At 49.1% G+C, this 17169-nt stretch overlaps 2 protein-coding genes across 2 annotated transcripts in view; one reads left to right on the plus strand and one right to left on the minus strand.

Moving 5' to 3' along the window:
* Window positions 1–514: 514 nt before the first annotated feature.
* Window positions 515–14955, minus strand: TSTD2 (thiosulfate sulfurtransferase like domain containing 2). The gene is made up of 10 exons (XM_054178737.1): window positions 14738–14955; window positions 14384–14691; window positions 13994–14333; window positions 12957–13065; window positions 9641–9766; window positions 7586–7691; window positions 5027–5145; window positions 3954–4112; window positions 2732–2870; window positions 515–1426 (listed from the first exon to the last, which is right to left on the minus strand). Exons 1-10 carry the CDS (start codon window positions 14953–14955, stop codon window positions 1167–1169), a joined length of 1884 nt encoding a protein of 627 aa, XP_054034712.1. The 3' UTR covers window positions 515–1166.
* The window catches only part of NCBP1 (nuclear cap binding protein subunit 1), a 38933-nt gene continuing 36681 nt past the window's right edge, over window positions 14918–17169 (plus strand). The window contains exons 1-2 of the mRNA XM_054178796.1: window positions 14918–14987; window positions 15210–15295. Of these exons, the coding sequence (XP_054034771.1) occupies window positions 14954–14987; window positions 15210–15295 (120 nt within the window). The 5' untranslated portion in view covers window positions 14918–14953. The remainder of the gene's footprint in view (window positions 14988–15209; window positions 15296–17169) is intronic.

Below are 17169 nucleotides of genomic sequence, written 5' to 3' on the forward strand. Positions count from 1 at the left end.
AAGGATCCTGCAGACTCTTTAGAGCTGCTGCTGCTGCCATTTATGCACACATGTCACTCCCAGTGCCATCAGGCTGCCATTTTGACTGTCTCTGTGCTCCCCCCTCTGCATATCTTGGCTCCCACATGCTTCAAGCTGTTGGTTTCTTCTAGCACAAGCAGAGCTGAGCCCTGTTTATTTCATGGGCAAGTTGGGGGAAACAATGCCTCCCAGAGAGACAGAGTAAACACAGCACTGGGATTGGACTTTTTCTGGAGGTCCCTCCCAAGCCCTAGCATTCTGTGATTGAAATGAGAATTACTTTTGCTGTTAATCATAGAATCACAGAAGGGGTTGGGGTTGGAAAGGACTTTCTTTCAAGGCCACCTAGTCCAACATCCCTACAGTAAGAAGGGAGATCTTCATCTAGAGCAGGTTGCTTGGAGCCCTGTCCAACCTGACCTGGAATGTTTCCAGGGATGTGGCATCTACCCACCTCCCTGGGAAACCTGTTCCAGAGTGAGAAATGTTCATTCTAAAGGTCACACACAAGTATGGCTGGACACACAGTATCTATGGGCCTTTGCTCCAGTAACAAGAAGGATCCTTATGGTGCCCTCAGACAGTTTTACAGAGGAGTCAAGTCACTGACTTCAGGTCACCACCTCTTGCTTCTCACTGGTATGAAGCAAGAGATGGAGGCAGATGGTGTGTACAAGAAAACACCTTCAGCTCTAATCTGGTCACATACCCACACCCAGCTGATCCATCTGCTGTTTTCACATCCTAGCATGATCAGTGGAGAGGTCAGACAGATCCACCTCCATGCAGGAGGAAAATAATGGAATTGTTCTCATGTCTCTTTAGTTTCTTTTGAGTTGTGAGCAGCTGTGTCCCATTGCACACAGTCTGCTCAAAAAGATCCCCATAGTAGAAGCCACCAGACTACAAGACTGTGCCCAAGGAAAGGAACTCTGTAGTGCTGGTGATGAGTTGGGCACTCTGGTAATTAAACATCAAGTAATGGATGGTTTTCAGGGTGTACTCTAGGCTGAAAGGCAGCATATGAACAGGACTTTCCAAGCCAAGACAGTTCCATGATTTCCAAACCTCACTGAGTGAGAAACAGGGCTCTGGTGACTGAAGCCTCTCACACCAGCAGGTATCAGATTAGCTGATCAAGCAGCTTAATCCTTCCCTGCATCCAGCGTCCTCCGCGAGACGTCTTCAATAGGTACCCTTGGCCGTCTCCTGGTACACTCACACTCCTCCTTCAGTGTCTGCCCTGAAGCCCTTGAAGTCACCTGGAGCTCCTTCTCTTGACAAACAGGACAACAAGCTGTGAGACCTTTGCTGCGACAGCTTGGGCACGTCAGAACAAGCTGCCGGCAGTGCTGGCTGGAACAGAGTTTGTACTGGTCCCACAGTGTCCCACAGTATCTGCATGCTGGAGGAGGGAGGAGAAGAAACAGTCAGCACCCACATTTCCCCCATCTGTACCCCTTACAGAAGCTTCTTTCTGGCACCCAAAGGGCTTCAATCCCTCATGTAAGTGGCTATCTATCGCCTTCCAAGTTTTCTGCAATCTAGCTAAATTTTCAGGTGCCTGAATTTTGGTGTGAGAAAAATTAGGACAGCTGTCTCTCTCAGGAAAAAGAGAAAAGCCCTCATTAGTGCTTCCTCTAGTTCCAATTAGACAGATTCAAAGAGAAGAAGAAAGATGTGCTGGTGGTAATTAAGCCAGCAGGCCGGAACGTGTCCTGCTGCGGAAGGGTGTGCCGTGGGACTTCCTTTCACCTGGAAGCAATAGCTTGTGCAGGTGGGGTGCCACAACATCAGACAGGTTTTGACCCTTTCACTGAAAAGGGTTAGCTGGACCAAGAGCTGCCTACCCCAGCACTTCCCCCTGAAACTTCTGTAGGGATGGCTGTGAGGTATGCAGACCAGGCTCTGTTTCTACACCAAGCCAGGCACCTTGATGGCGTGTAACAGTAACTGCAGAGGAGGAATGAATGGGAGGTTATGCTCCATGAGTTTCCCACTCAGAGGAAAAACCAGCACAGCCTCCTGGGAAAAAAAACAAAAACAAACTAGAGACAAATTCCATCTACCTGTACCTGGCAACTGAGAAGAAGCAAGCAGGTATTTCATTTGCATTACCTAAAGAGAAAGACCCCAGCCAGGAGACCAGGCAATGTTCTTAAGAACTTCAACTTAACAGTTCACTGAAATTCTACAGGCTACAGAAGATTTTCAAGTGTGAAAAGAGCACAGTGCTGTAGAGCCTAGTGCCACCACTCTCCCAGTGTCTGGCAGTCTGCACTGATGCCTCTATGAGATCAGTGGAGCAGAGAACAGCTGACAGAAGAACTATTTAATGCTTTGGTCGCTTGACCAACCAGAGACCGATCAGCAGTGTGGCCAACAAGTGGGTAATGTCAGCAGTGGTGCTTGAGATTCATCTCTGTAGCTGCAGATGGCTCCTAACAGCAGCTGTTCCACAGGGAATGCTTCCTTCTACTGCTCCAGTTTTAGGGAACTCTGTTTAGTGGCCCACTTTTCCCTCATTTCTATTTTATGTGCTCAAGCCACAGCGTTGACAATCATCATGAAAAGCGACAGCCCTGGAAGATCAGAGTGAGTATGAGGAAGAACTACACTAACCAGTTTGGTTGCCCCTGCCCTGCACACCTCTGTGGAAATGATTGCCAACAGCTTCCCAGCCTTCTGCACTCACATTATCTAGTCCTACCTGAGATGATATCCTCGTTGGAACAAATGGCGTAACGATCATCAAATACAAACAGCTTCCCCCTGTAGAATCCATCTGGAAACTCTTCCAGGTACTTGTGAATTCCACCTTTTAGCTGGTAAACCTCTCTGCACACTGCCTGTTTAAAAGCATATTAGCAGAAAAGCTGAAGGAGACAGCAGCAGCAGTGGTGTGCCAGTGTTGCCAGAGCAGATGTCAACACCAGGGCTCAGTGAAAAGCAGCAGCTTCTCGGTGGCCATCAGATGGCACCACATGCACCTACTACTCCAGGCAGTGCCACCAAGGGCTATGGGGCAGCTCCACAGTGCTGGCTTGTTGACATGAACCCATTTAATGTTACAGTCAACACCACCACCACCACACAAAAAAAGTTGTTAACCCCCACACCTGAGGGAGGTTAGCTGCAACACAGATCAAATGCTTTGGAACCTCTGTGAAGTGCTGCTTAGTCTCCTTTTCTGCACTCAGCCATGAGCAGGAGCAGAACTTCCCAGGGTTCATACTGGTGCAGCAGAGAGAATAAAAATAATGGTTTAAATCTCTGGAGAGCACATGTGTGCTGCTCCCTTGCTCCCTGAGGGATGGAAAGCACAACTAGAACAATGTAGTGTGGTGGATTTAACACCACAACAGTGGGAAAAGCACTGGCTGGTTGTTTTTCACCACTCTGGGATACAGTAAAGACCTCAGAGCACATAGTCATAGAATGGGTTGGAAGAGATCTTAAAGATCATCTAGTTCCAAACCTTCTGCTATGGGCAGGGATACCTCCTATTAGACTAGGCTGCTCCAGGCCCCATCCAACCTAGCTAATCACAGAATGCATTGGGTTGGATGGGACTCTGAAAGGTCATCCTGTCCAACCCCAATCGATACAGAGCTTGTGGAAACATTGCAGAATGCTCTCAAACCATCACTACAATGGGCAGGGCAGACTTACAAATGTCTTTCCTCAGCAAATGAGTCATTAACTGTTTGCACAGAGCAATCAGTGCTGCAACCCTAACCCATGAGGATCGTCCTGAGCTGCACTGAACTACCCAACACAGGCAGCATTAGAAAAGTGTGTCAGAGACAGATCTCTCCCCACCTGCTCACTGAACAGTTTGTGCTAAAGAGTTTACCAGTAAAAGAAAAGAAGAGCAGCCCTTAGAGCATTCTCAAGCCCCCAGCAGCTGTGCCCTCAGGGCGCAATCTCACCTTGCTCCGTAGGTAAGCGGAGCCTCTCTCGCAGCGAATCCCTCCTGTGCAGTACATCAGGACACGCTTGTCTTTAAAAAGCTCCAGGTTTTCATCTACATAGCTGGGAAAATAGCTGAACTTCCTGATATCTGGAGCCAGGCAACCCTGGAAATGGCCCTGCAATAACAACAGGTGCCCATGCAACTGGTCATCAGCAGCCTTATGCAGTAAGAGTCGACGCCTCAAACCAGAGGAGGCGACAAACCTTTGGGCCAGAACACTCAGCTCACTGCAGCTGCTTTAGGCAGTTCCTCAGCTGCATTTATGGATGAAAAAAATACCTGTTAAAATCTGTGATAGGGTTCTGGACACAGCATGCCTCATCCCAAGACAGGAGAGGGAGCTAAACAGAAAAGAACTGTCAGGGAGAAGGACGTTCCACAGCAGTGCTGGAGGACTGCTGAATGTGGCAGCCAGATGTCCCTGCTCTTTTTGTCACATGGGACAAGGCAAAAATGCTGGAAGACATCCTTACAAATCATGACACTTTTACTTCAAACTATGTGGTAGTCACTAATGTTGTATGGAGTCCTTTGTCCTCTTCCTGTCCCAAACTGTAGAAGCATTTGGCCAGGTAGGCTCCATGCTGAGCAGGTCATAGAATCACAGAATCATAGAATTGTCAGGGTTGGAAGGGACTTCAAGGATCAGCCAGTTCCAACCCCCCTGCCATGGGCAGGGACACCTCACACTACAGCAGGTTGCTCAGAGCCACATACAGCCTGGCCTTCAAAACCTCCAGGGATGAGGTTACCACCACCTCCCTGGGCAACCTGTGCCAGTGTCTCACCACCCTCATGGGGAAGAACTTCCTAACATCCACTCTGGTATTTTTTTCCCCCTTCCCCCTAGTCCTATCATTACCTGACACCCTCAAAAGTCCTTTGTGTCCAGCCTGGATTTTGCACAATTAACAGTCTGGAAGATAGAATCTGTTCCTCCAGTAAGGTTAAAACCCTCACAATGCCAAATGCCTGCCCCCCCCCTCCAGCACCTGCCACACTGCAAGAAGCACACAAAGAACCACTTACTATTTTACTTTCATAGAAGTTCCTACAGTCCAGCAAGATGGTATCACTTTGTCCTTGACTGGCCTGAGACAAGTACTGCTCTACTTCTCTATGAAATTCCTGAGGGGATAAATGGATTCCTTTAACACAAAAAAAAAAGGAGAAGAAAAAAAAGTGAGCAGCAGAACTACAAAACAATACTACTCATGATCCTGCTGATCCAGAGTCTCCTCAGATTTCCACACCAAAAAAATGCCTGTGATGGTTCAAAGACTTTTCACCACCACCCATGCCTGCCAAGTTTATTCACGTTTGGCTTCCCATTGACAAAGGAAAGCAAACACTGCTCCATGTGACAGAAGCAGCAGCAGCAGACAGGCACCTGCATCTGTGGCCTTTGTTATGTCCCCCTGGCAACTCTGCAGTTGAAGAAGAAAGTGAAGACAAACAAAAAAATGTCTCCCTTCCCTCTGCTCATCTTTTCTTACATTTGGAGGCACAGAAATGTACAGAAATGCATTTTTTTGTTCCAGTGAAACACTTCTCTGTTGATAAAAATGGGAAATTTCTATGAGAATTTGAGCCAGCAGTGTGCCCAGGTGACTAAGAAGGCCAAGGGCATCCTGGGCTGCATTAGGAATAGTGTGGCCAGCAGGAGCAGGGAAGTCATTGTGCCCCTGTACTCTGCATTGGTTAGGCCACACCTTGAGTCCTGTGTCCAGTTCTGGGCCCCTCAGTTTAAGAAGGACATTGAGACACTTGAAGGTGTCCAGAGAAGGGCAACAAGGCTGGGGAGAGGCCTTGAGCACAGCCCTGTGAGGAGAGGCTGAGGGAGCTGGGCTTGTTCAGCCTGGAGAAGAGGAGGCTCAGGGGTGACCTCATTGGCCTCTACAACTACCTGAAAGGTGGTTGTGGCCAGGAAGGGGGTGGTCTCTTCTCTCTAGCAACCAGCACCAGAACAAGAGGACACAGTCTCAAGCTGCACCAGGGGAAATTTAGGCTGGAAGTGAGGAGAAAGTTCTTCCCAGAGTTGTTAGCCATTGGAATGAGCTGCCCAGGGAGGTGGTGGAGTCCCCATCCCTGGAGGTGTTCAAGAGGGGACTGGATGTGGCACTTGGTGGCATGGTCTAATCATGAGGTGCTGGGTGACAGGTTGGACTCAATGATCTTTGAGGTCTCTTCCAACCTTGGTGATACTGTGATACTGTAATTTACTGTTTTCAGTACAACTAGCACTTACATGAAGTTTCACAGCTTTCAGGTTGCTCAGGACTTAGGATTCAACCTACTGAAAAAAATAAAACCCACCCAACCCTCTCCCACCAAAATACCTTAGTAAAAAAAAATCACCTCACAAGCAACCTGGCAGAGTAATGGCAACCACCTCCATACAAAGGTGTAAAATAGGAGTAAAAAGGGGAGGGGGGAGAATGAGCAAAGAAATACCCTAACACACATCCTGAAAAAACTTTGGGGGGGTGGAACTACACAAACTGCCAAAAATTTGGGGGGTAGGGGGGTAGGGGAAAAATAATTAGCCCCTGCCAAAAATCACTAAAATATGTTGTAGAAACTTACCACCCACAAAAAAACTCTTGGTGGAAACAACAGAACAATAAACCAAAGGCCCAAACGTCTCTGTTAATTGCTATTTGCTCCTGCTCACCACCTGGCTAAGTGTCCTTACAGCAGATGTGTAGCATCAGTAATACTTGATGGGACTTAATTCACCTTAAACAGCTACAGGTAGCAGCCTGTGTCAGGGGAGTGGCATGAGCCTGACTGCAGAAGTTGGCTCTGCTTTACAGGCACTACTGGAGCATCATTTCTGAGCAGTCTCAAGCATCTACAGGTGGTTTAGAACAAATATGAGTACATTCCTGCATTGTCTTTCCAAACACAGCTTCACCTTTACCAGCTGTCCAGGACTTTACTCCCTGACTAAAAGCACTAAAAGAATTCATTCCCTATTGCAAAATGAAACAACTGCTTTGTGTCACTGGAATTATTACTGTTCCCCAAGAAGCAAAGTTAATTCTGATGACTTATTTTTTTTTGAGGCAGCTAAACATTTATCAGCTCAAAATCTGGGCCAGTAAATTCCCTGCCCCTGTTTCTGTATCTGCTTCTCCTGTCTCCACTGTGCCAAAGGAAACCATAGGATGGTTTGGTTTGGCTTGGAAGGGACCTCCAAAGGTCACCCAGTCCAAACCTCTCTGCAGTCAGCAGAGGCATCCTCAACTAAATCAGGCTGCCCAGAGCCCTGCCAAGCTTCACCTTGAATAGCTCCAGGGATGGGGCCCCAACCACCCCCATGGGCAACCTGTTCCAGTGTGCAGAACTTGTTCCTAACATCCAATCTAAGTCTACTCTTCCCTAGTTTGAAACCATTGCCACTTGTCCTATTGCTGCAGGCCTTTGTAAACAGTCTCTCCCCATCCCTCTTGTAGGCCCCCTTCAGGTACTGCAAGGCTGCTATTAGGTCTCTCAGAGCCTTCTCTTCTCCAGAAATGTTTTTTAATGGAGATATTTTATCCCTCACTTGGGTGAGGGGTTTTACTTTCCATTAAACCAACTTACCAGTTTCTTTGTAAGACACTATCTTTGGATCAATGCCCATAGGTACAATTTCCTTGAATACTCCAACTCGAAGGTCTGGGAAGCACTGAGATCCTCCTGCACTGCTCTAGGAAATTAAACACACACACACAAAAACCACACAAAACAATCCACCAAAACTTGTCAGGTGTCAAAATTACCCACTCATTTTCTACAGCTCACTAGAATATGAAAGTGTCTCAGTGGCTAAGGGAAAGAAATGTCTCTTCTACTGAAATCCACACTCTAAATGATGAAGTTTAGGCAGAGGACCTGGTAGACAAGTGTCTTATGCCCAAGGACTACTCAGCAGGTGAGCAGGCACCATTCAGCATGAGGTGCAGCCACTGAGGAGTGGCAAGGAGAAAAGACCTTAGAAACAACATCACTAGCACCTATCATGAGAAAATTAAGACCCCTCCACAGAGCACAGTGACCCTGACAGAAATATTAAATCACCAGATCACAACTGACTCATCTGAACCTTGCAGTTCTCTTCACCCCCTCCAGTCATGACACGCACAGTGCAGACTGCAGTGGTTCATGGGCTTGAAAGAGAGAACATAGGAGATTGGCCAGGCTCAAGACCTATTAACAATTGAGTCTGACACCCCTTGCCCCCCACATTCAAGCACAGGATTTTCCTCTTGGAGGTCTCATCCAGCTCTTTTTCATAGGCAGCCCTTCTGCAAAGACAGGAAGCAAGGATTTCTGCAGGGCTGAACCTCACACAGAGCTGAAGTACTATCAAGACATATAAACAAACAAAAGATAAGTGCTCTGCATCTACCACAGTTATCAGTCTGCAGCAACTACATTGGCCACTGAATGTTTTCATAACCCAAACAAGTTTTCACTCCTTTTATGCCCTTGTCTTCATAGCACAGAGGCTTTTCTGTGAGACAGAAAACACCATCATCTACTAATGCACGGGTGCTGATGCCCAGAGAGATGATGGAGGGTTTGAGGCTTCTGCCAAAGTTCAGGTAAAATTCCACCCCTGTTCTGCTTTTGCATCTACACATGGTTGTAACTAACAGGTCACATCCACTCTGGAAATTCAGCCAGGCACAACAGACAGTTTCAGAGCTAAGGCTGAATCAGCGCTGCAGCTCTGCACGAGATCTGAACTTCACAGCTCCCTTGGTCTAGTTATTTATGGAGATTAACAAAACAGTGGTACTCTCTGGAAATAAAACCATGTGGAAAATGAAAATGCTGTAGGAGCAGCATCCCTCCTTCCTCACAGTAACTACAGTGCTGGGGCATTCAGAGCCTACCAGAATGCCACACAGTGCCAGCCACAGCTGCCAACACCACCTGGAGACAACCATCAGCTCACAGGCTCAAGCAGAAGTTAGCACCTCACTATCCTTTCAGCCAGTCACTAGCAAGGAAAAATACTCTCAATTGCCTGTGTATTTTCCCTAGAAGACAGTGTCAGTGCACCTGTATGGCTACCAAAGCCTGCATGAACCTCAACCAGCAGGCTTCTAGGCAAGGATGTCACATCAGGGTAAAGAGCAGAGTGTGGGAATAGCTGGCCTGGGAGTCAAGCTGGGAGCAAATGCTAGTTGAATAATGGAGGGTATGAAGTACACTTTATCAATCCTCTGCATGGGTGGCTTTGCAACTGCACCCAGAGCTGTGAAAGCTTGTTGCAGCTGTTGCAACTACTCATGATCACTAGCATGGCTGGTGAAAAGCAGCAGAGGTATCTAAACAAAGCAGAGGTGAGGAACCCTTGGCTAAGAATCTAAACAAAGCAGAGGTGAGGAACCCTTGGCTAAGAATCTAAACAAAGCAGAGGTGAGGAACCCTTGGCTAAGAATCTAAACAAAGCAGAGGTGAGGAACCCTTGGCTAAGAATCTAAACAAAGCAGAGGTGAGGAACCCTTGGCTAAGATCAGTGTTGGGAGAGCAGAACTGCTGGAAGTAATACTATCAAGAAGCAGCATGCTTCTTTCTCTAAATTGAAATGTCCTGCATAAATTTCTACATAGGCATTGTCTTCTTTCTTTTTTTTTTTTTGCATACCTTGAAATCCTCTTGACACAAAATGTCTTTGAATAGAGGCTGGGAAAGCATAACTTCAATGTAGAGTTTGGTAGCTACTTTGCTTCCACCAACTGTCCCATTAATCCCTTCTGAAGCAACTCGTACCTAGGAGGCAAGAGGAGAAGCTGGGGCTAAGGGTTGGTAGCAGCAAAAATAAGAGCACAGTGGCATCAGCAAAATATGACTGGGAGGGAGGGGGAAAGGCAAGGAGGGAGGGGGAAAGGCAAGGAGGGAGGGGGAAAGGCAAGGAGGGAGGGGGAAAGGCAAGGAGGGAGGGGGAAAGGCAAGGAGGGAGGGGGAAAGGCAAGGAGGGAGGGGGAAAGGCAAGGAGGGAGGGGGAAAGGCAAGGAGGGAGGGGGAAAGGCATTAAACTGAAATTGACTACAAGGAAGACAGTAAATAAAAGAGGAAATATACTCCAGTAACCACTTTTCAGCCATTTCAAAAGAAATTACATCAAGGCAGTCAAAGAGGTTGTGCAAGGCCCAGAGAAATGGTAACCAGTGAACAGGCAAATCCTGCAGTCAGCATTAAAATCCCCACTGGAAGTCTGCCTGAATAAGAACAATGTGATTGTGCCCAATGACTCACAGAAGCTGGAAGCAAAATGTGAATTTGCATAACAGTGCCATTTCAGTGTGAGTCTTTTTATCCCCAGCACTGACAAATTAACAAACCACACCACCCCCACCCAAAAAAATAAGACTGAATATAAGAGGCAAGGAAAGAAACAGCTGGTTGAGAGGTGTTGTACCTGTCTTAGAGACTAAATAAAATAATAATAAAAATTAGTTATTAACAATAAAAACAGAAAAATAATATCAACCACCAGACACTGAGCAAAAAGAGTGAATGAGTCAGGACATTTCACTCCCAGACCTGTGCTAATGTAGAGCAGGGAAGGTGCCTACCACTGGCACAGAAAAAGAAGTTACCCAGAAAGACAAGATAAAGATAAAAAGCAGCCCTCTTGAAGGGAAAAAAAAAAAAAGTCTTTCTCCCCACAGCCAGCTTTGTGAAGCTGAACTTCACCTCTGCTCCCAGCCTCAAGACCAGCTAGTTGAGCCACCTCACCTCCCTGGGCTACTCTGCCAGGAATGAAAGGAACAAAGGATCTGTGCAGGAATGAGCACTGCTATCCTGTGGTATGGTCTAAGGTGTCAGCTGCTCTTGTCCCATTCCTCACAGCTTGGAGTCAGCAATATGCTCTTGTGGCCAAGAAGGCCAATGCTATTCTGGGGTGGACTAGAAGGGCTGTGGTTAGTAGGTCAAGAGAGGATCTCCCCTGCCTCTGCTCTGCCCTGGTGGGGCCACATCTGGAATATTGTGTCCACTTCTGGGCTCCTCAGTTCAAGAAGGACCTCAGGGAACTGCTTGAGAGTCCAGTGCAGAGTCACAAAAATGATGGAGGGAGTGGAACATCTTCCTTATGAGGAGAGACTGAGGGAGCTGAGGGCTCTGTAGCTTGGAGAGGAGGAACCTGAGAGGTGACCTCATTCATGTTGATAAATATGTAAAGGTTGAGTGCCCAGAGGATGGAGCCAGGCTGACAGGACAAGGGGCACTGGGTGGAGTTTGAGTCATAGGAAGCTCCATGGACACATCAGGGGGAAAAAAATTCCCTGTGAGGGTAACAGAATGCTGGAACAGGCTGCCCAGGGCTGGCTGTGGAGTCTCCCTCTCTGGAAATATTCAAAACCTGCCTGGATGTGTGTGAGAGACTAAAGCTTGTCTCTCCTGGTGTGACTCAACAAAGATAAAATCACCTTTGCTGCTTGCCCAGACAATAGCTGATGGGTATTGGGCTGTTGTCACTGGAAGGACTCTTGGGAAGGTGCCTAGATAACATTGCTCACTGGACCACAGCTGGCCTGACAACAATGGACCGAGGAAGACAAATAGTCTCCACCCATCAGGTACCCCTGAGGGGAGGATGGTGAGACAATGGATTCACCACCTGATTCCCTGAAGGACAATACTTGGACACATAGCTACAGACTAAAAACTGTATAAAAGACTTGAGCAACTACTGGCTCAGAAGAAGAAAAACACAGAAGGAAAACACAGATGAAGAAAAACACAGGAGAGGGACAAGGCTGCTGAGAAGGAAAATGGAGAGAATACCAGGAGAGGAAATCATGGAGACATCATCATGGAGCCTGCAAGAAGCAGAACCCTCTCTCTGTGCCCTAAGGTCTGCCTGCTCCAACTCATGGAGCTGAAGAGGCTGCCCAGAGGGCCACATCTCTTCTCCAGCCAAAGCCTCAGCACCCTTTCTCTACAGAGCCAACATCTCCTGCAGCACCTTTCCTCCACAGACTCAAACTGTCTTGGGGGGCGAGGGGTGTGGTAATATAATTCCTTCCCCCTTCTCTGTCTCCCTCCCTATTTTCTCTCTCTCCCCTTCTGATCCATCCACTTTATTTGTGTAATAAATAGGCTAGCTGTTGATATTTTGGCCTCATTTGTGCCTCTCATTTCACAACACAGGAATGTTCAAAAGAACTGAGTCTCTTTCCCTCTCCGGCCCGAGACAGAGTGCTCCTGTGTGACCTGGTATAGGTGACCCTGCTCTGGCAGAGGGGTTGGGCTGGATGAGCTTTTGAGGTCCCTTCCAGCCTTTCTGTGACTCTGTGTAGTGATTCTGACTGCACTGAGGAGATAGTGATGCACATCACAGTCAACCAGGGCAAGCTCAGGCTCAGCTGAACAGTGCTGCTCCTCCAGCTTGGCCTTCAAGCTGTGCTGTGCTGCACATTTTCTCCAGCCACAGGACAAATCCAGTCTGATAATCCTAACAGAGACACCTGCATGCAGCTCCCTATCCATAGCAATGATTACACCATCTATGTGTCCTTGCCTTTATTTCAAAGTGCACCAGGAAGTTCTCACTGGGAATAACCTTTCTGTTGGACAGTACAGTGATGAAAATTCTTATTTGCCTAAAAACAGGCAAAATAATACAACAACCTGTAACAGTTTGAATGATGAAAATGATGGAACCTTTGCACAAACAGGGTATGCACAGCGTGCAATGGGTCAGAGGCTGGTTCAGTGCTGCACAGCTCAAGGATTTCATCACCAGAAGGGGTCTAAGATTATCTGCATCACTTTATTTTTATCATGTTAACTCTTAAATAGCATTTTAAATGATGCTTTACAGAGTGCCTTTCTTAAAGGGATCATAACAGACTAGCACCTTCTGGTGCAAAGCACTTGATTCCCCACAGGGCCCACAGTCCTGCACAAAGTAAAGGTGGTTTTTGGTTAATACAATCATTGTTAAAAACCTTACCTTGCCAGTGAGGTGCAGATGCTGGCACAGAGCCTTTTGCCAAGCACAGAGTTTCTCTGGGTCCTTCACCTCACAGTAACAGTAATACAGAAGTACTTCTCCCACCTTGCTGTCCACAGGATGGCAAAGATGGATAAACAGAGAGGGATGTTAAGAGTTAAAGCACAAAAGTGTACTGTTGGCAGTAACAATTCACAGAACAGACTATTTTCTTCTGGCAGATGCAGGGAGGAGGCAAAACAACAAACTTTGGAGGGATTAGCACTGCTGGTTTTGATATGTTTCAAAGTGGAAGAATGTGAACTGAGGAAAAGCTCCCACATTCATACTTCTTGAGTTTGTTTTGTTAGCAGTCCCATTTGTGCAGCATGAACCATCTCTGCCTACAGTGTGCTCCACTCAAGTTTCTCTCAACAGCAGGACACAAAGCCTGCTGTTTTCAGTGCACACAGGTGTTCCCATCAAGTGCAGCACTGGGGCCAGCTGTGGAGTCCTCAGCACAGCAGAGACAGGGACCTGTTGGGCGCGAGGCCAGAGGTGCCACAGCAATGCTGGGAGGCCTGGAAGGCCTCTGCTGTGAGGCCAGGCTGAGACAGCTGGGGATTGCTCAGCCTGAAGAAGTGAAGCCTCCAGGGAAGCCTTCTGGTGGCCTTTCAGTATTTACATGGGGCCTATGAGAAAGATGGGAACAATCTTTTCAGCAGGGCCTGTTTTGACAGGACAAGGGATGATGTTTTCAAATGACAAGAGGGGAGATTCAAACTAGATGTTAGACATCTTTTACACCAAGGGTGGTGAAACATTGGCCCAGGTGGTAGATGCCCCATCCCTGGAAACATTACAGGTCAGGTTGTCTGGGGCCCTGAGCAACCTGCTCTAGTTGCACATGCCCCTGCTCACTGCAGGGACTTTGGAGTGGATGACCTCTGAAGCCTCCTTCCAACTGAAACCACTCTATGATTCTGTAAAGTGTAAGCAGACCAGCATCCCACTCCCAGCCAGCACCACACCTCTAAACCACCGAGGGACTTTCTTACCTTGTGAGATCTTCATGGCTAATGTGGCTTGTGTCTGGGAGTGTAGAGGAGATCTCAGGACTGCTACAGAAGTGCCCATTAAGCCCACCTGCCTTGCCTGCAGGTGCCGGGCTGCTGGAGGAGCTCTCTTCAGCAGCTGTCTGCGGTGCAGCCACTCCTGCCTGCTGCCCGATGTCTGCGGCGTGCTGCAGAGCCACATGCCTATGAATGCCGGAGAGCTCTTCGAAGGCTTGCCGGCAGCACCGCCACCGCACGGCCTCTCCGCCGGCGGGGCACCGGGCAGCGGCCGGCACCTCTTTTGCCTTGACAAAGAGGGAGAAGGCCTGAAACACAAGCACCACTCATTAACAGCGCTCCGCTCACCCTCCCCCAGCTCCCAGGAGAGCCCACACCGGGATACACCGGCAGGCCCCTCCCCTCGACCCATGGGCGGGCTGCTCCCGCCCAATAACACCGGTCGGCCGGCCCGACTCAGTCGGGCCCCAGACTCGGTCGGCTCAGAGCCGGGCGCCCGGCACCGACCCACCTTCCTCCGGGCGAAGGCGCGCTGCTTCTTGGCGGCGACGGCCTGGGCCGCGGCGCTACCCCGCGGCGACTCCGGAGAGAGTGGCAGAGCCTCGCCCGGCACCATCTTCGGCCTCAAGCGGATAGGCAGGGCCCCATAGCCCAGCGAAAGTACGGAAACACCCAGGAAGCGCCTGGGGAACAGCGGGGAAACGCCAGATTTCCTCTTCCTGCCGGTGCCTCACGGCCCGGCCGCTCGGCCCGGAAGTCCTCCAGGCCGCCGGGCGAACCATAGTGGTGAACGTGCAGAGCGGCGGCCTGCCGCGCCCGGAAGCAGGAGCGCGGCGGGGCCGGAAGCGAGTGCGGGGAGGGGGAGAGGAGCGCGCGGCCGCCTGCCTGCCTGCCCGCCTGCCCGCCCCGCGCGAGGCGTCCCCGCTTCGCTCAGCGCCTCCGGACATGTCGCGGCGGCGACACAGCGACGACAGCGATGGTGAGTGCCCGCCGCCACCCGCCCGCTGCACACTCCCCTCACACACACACGCACTGAGTCGTGATCGGCAGGCTGGGCCGGAGCGCAGCGCGGCGGGAAGGGGGTTTGGGGCGCGGATGGAGGGCCGGCTGGGTTGGGTGGGTGGTGGGGAATGGGGGACGGACTCTGTTGGGGGGTGTAGGTGACTCTGGAGGTAACGGTGTGGTCGGTGTGTTGGAGCAGGGCAGCCCCACAAGAGACGAAGGACCTCCGAGCCGTCGGAGATCGAGGAGAGGCTCGAGTCGCTGATCTGCAGGGTGGGAGAGAAGGTAAGTGGGCCGCTGCCAGGCCGAGCCCCGGGCAGCAGCTCGGAATGTTAAAGCGGGTTGTTGATTCATTTATTTCTCTCTCCCCACACTCCCCCCTCTTCCCTCTCTCTCCTCCCCTCCTCTCCCTCCCGCTCTTTTCTGTGTGTTGGCTGTTAGGGGTTCATCTGTAGCGGCCACCCCCGGTGGGTTTTTAAGCTTCGTAAATACGATAGTTGGAAGGCTGTCAGTTTTACAAAGCCTCAATACTTACCTGGAGCAGTCGCTTGAACGTTGGTGGTGTTTCTTCCAAGAGATGATTAACAGCCACAACTGGTTATCAGCCTGTGCCTGTGGGTGTTTGTGGTGGTTTTAAGGCTATGACTTTAAAATTTGTTACAGATTTTGGGCCAGAAAGTAGGAAAATATAAATAAATCACTACTGGGACAGGGGTTGTTCAGGCAGTGGAACATAGAATAGAATACATAGAATAAACCAGGTTGGAAGAGACCTTCAAGATCACCGTGTCCAACCCATCAACCAATCCAACACCACCCAAACAACTAACCCACGGCACCAAGCACCCCATCAAGTCTCCTCCTGAAAACCTCCAGTGATGGTGACTCCACCACCTCCCCAGGCAGCCCATTCCAATGGGCAATCACTCTTTCTGTATAGAACTTTTTCCTAACATCCAGCCTGAACCTCCCCTGGCGCAGCCTGAGACTGTGTCCTCTTGTTCTGGTACTGGCTGCCTGGGAGAAGAGACCAACATCCGTCTGTCTACAACCTCCCTTCAGGTAGTTGTAGAGAGTAATAAGGTCACCCCTGAGTCTTCTCTTCTCCAGGCTAAGCAACCCCAGCTCCCTCAGCCTCTCCTCGTAGGGCTTATGTTCCAAACCCCTCACCAACTTTGTTGCTCTTCTCTGGACTCGTTCCAGCAAGTCAACCTCCTTCCTAAACTGAGGGGCCCAGAACTGGACACAGTACTCGAGGTGCGGCCTAACCAGTGCAGTGTACAGGGGCAGAATGACCTCCCTGCTTGTGGTCGTTTGAGGCTGTGCCTTTAAGAACAAACACTGCTGGAACACACTGGCTAATGTTTTTGGTACTAGAACCAAAACATTCTGATATTCTAAACGAATTTCATTGGTTGATAAACAAAAATTCAGCTTTAGATTGTGAAGCGGTTGGAAAATTTTTTCCTCAGTTCTGTTCGGTTTGGGAGTTGGGGGAGTTGGGTGTTTCAGCCTGTTCTCCCTGCCTGCTTCTTCTGCGAACTGCTGGACTTGGCCTTCAGATAAGCAAACACTAATCCTGCATGGGCTTTTGAAGCTTGCTAACAACTCTTTTCCTTAGTAACTTGCCTTTCTCTCTCTCTAACCCCTTTTTGGGGAAAAAGGGAGGTAAGGGGGGGAGAGAGGGGGTTCCAAAGAGGGGATCCCTCCCTGAGGGAGGGATTTTTGTTGTGTTATTTGTCTTTGCTGTGTATTTCTGTGTATATATTGTAAATACCTGTATATATTGTGTTATATATAACCTGCTTTCCATATATGCTTGTAAATATATAGCTTTTGCTCTTCGACTGAGTTAGCTGTGGTTTCTTACTCTGTGGAGGAGGGAGAGCTAAGCCCTCTCTCAACCTACTACACTGCTCCTGCTGGCCACACTGTTCAGGGATTGGTAATTGTAAAAATTGTATAATATTGTAAATACGGCATATTTTGTACATACTCATTGCATTCTATAGTTTTGCCTGTGAATACAGCTTTCATTTGCTTCCAGTTGAGCTGGTCTGGCAAAGTTAATGCTGGGGGGGGGGTGAGGAGGGGGAAATTTCAAACCACAGTGGTAGTGTTGGTTCCAGTCTATTGGGGATGCAGAGGAGTTAACCTGG

Source organism: Dryobates pubescens, chromosome Z (assembly GCF_014839835.1).
Source record: "Dryobates pubescens isolate bDryPub1 chromosome Z, bDryPub1.pri, whole genome shotgun sequence".
Taxonomy (NCBI): Eukaryota; Metazoa; Chordata; class Aves; order Piciformes; family Picidae; genus Dryobates; species Dryobates pubescens.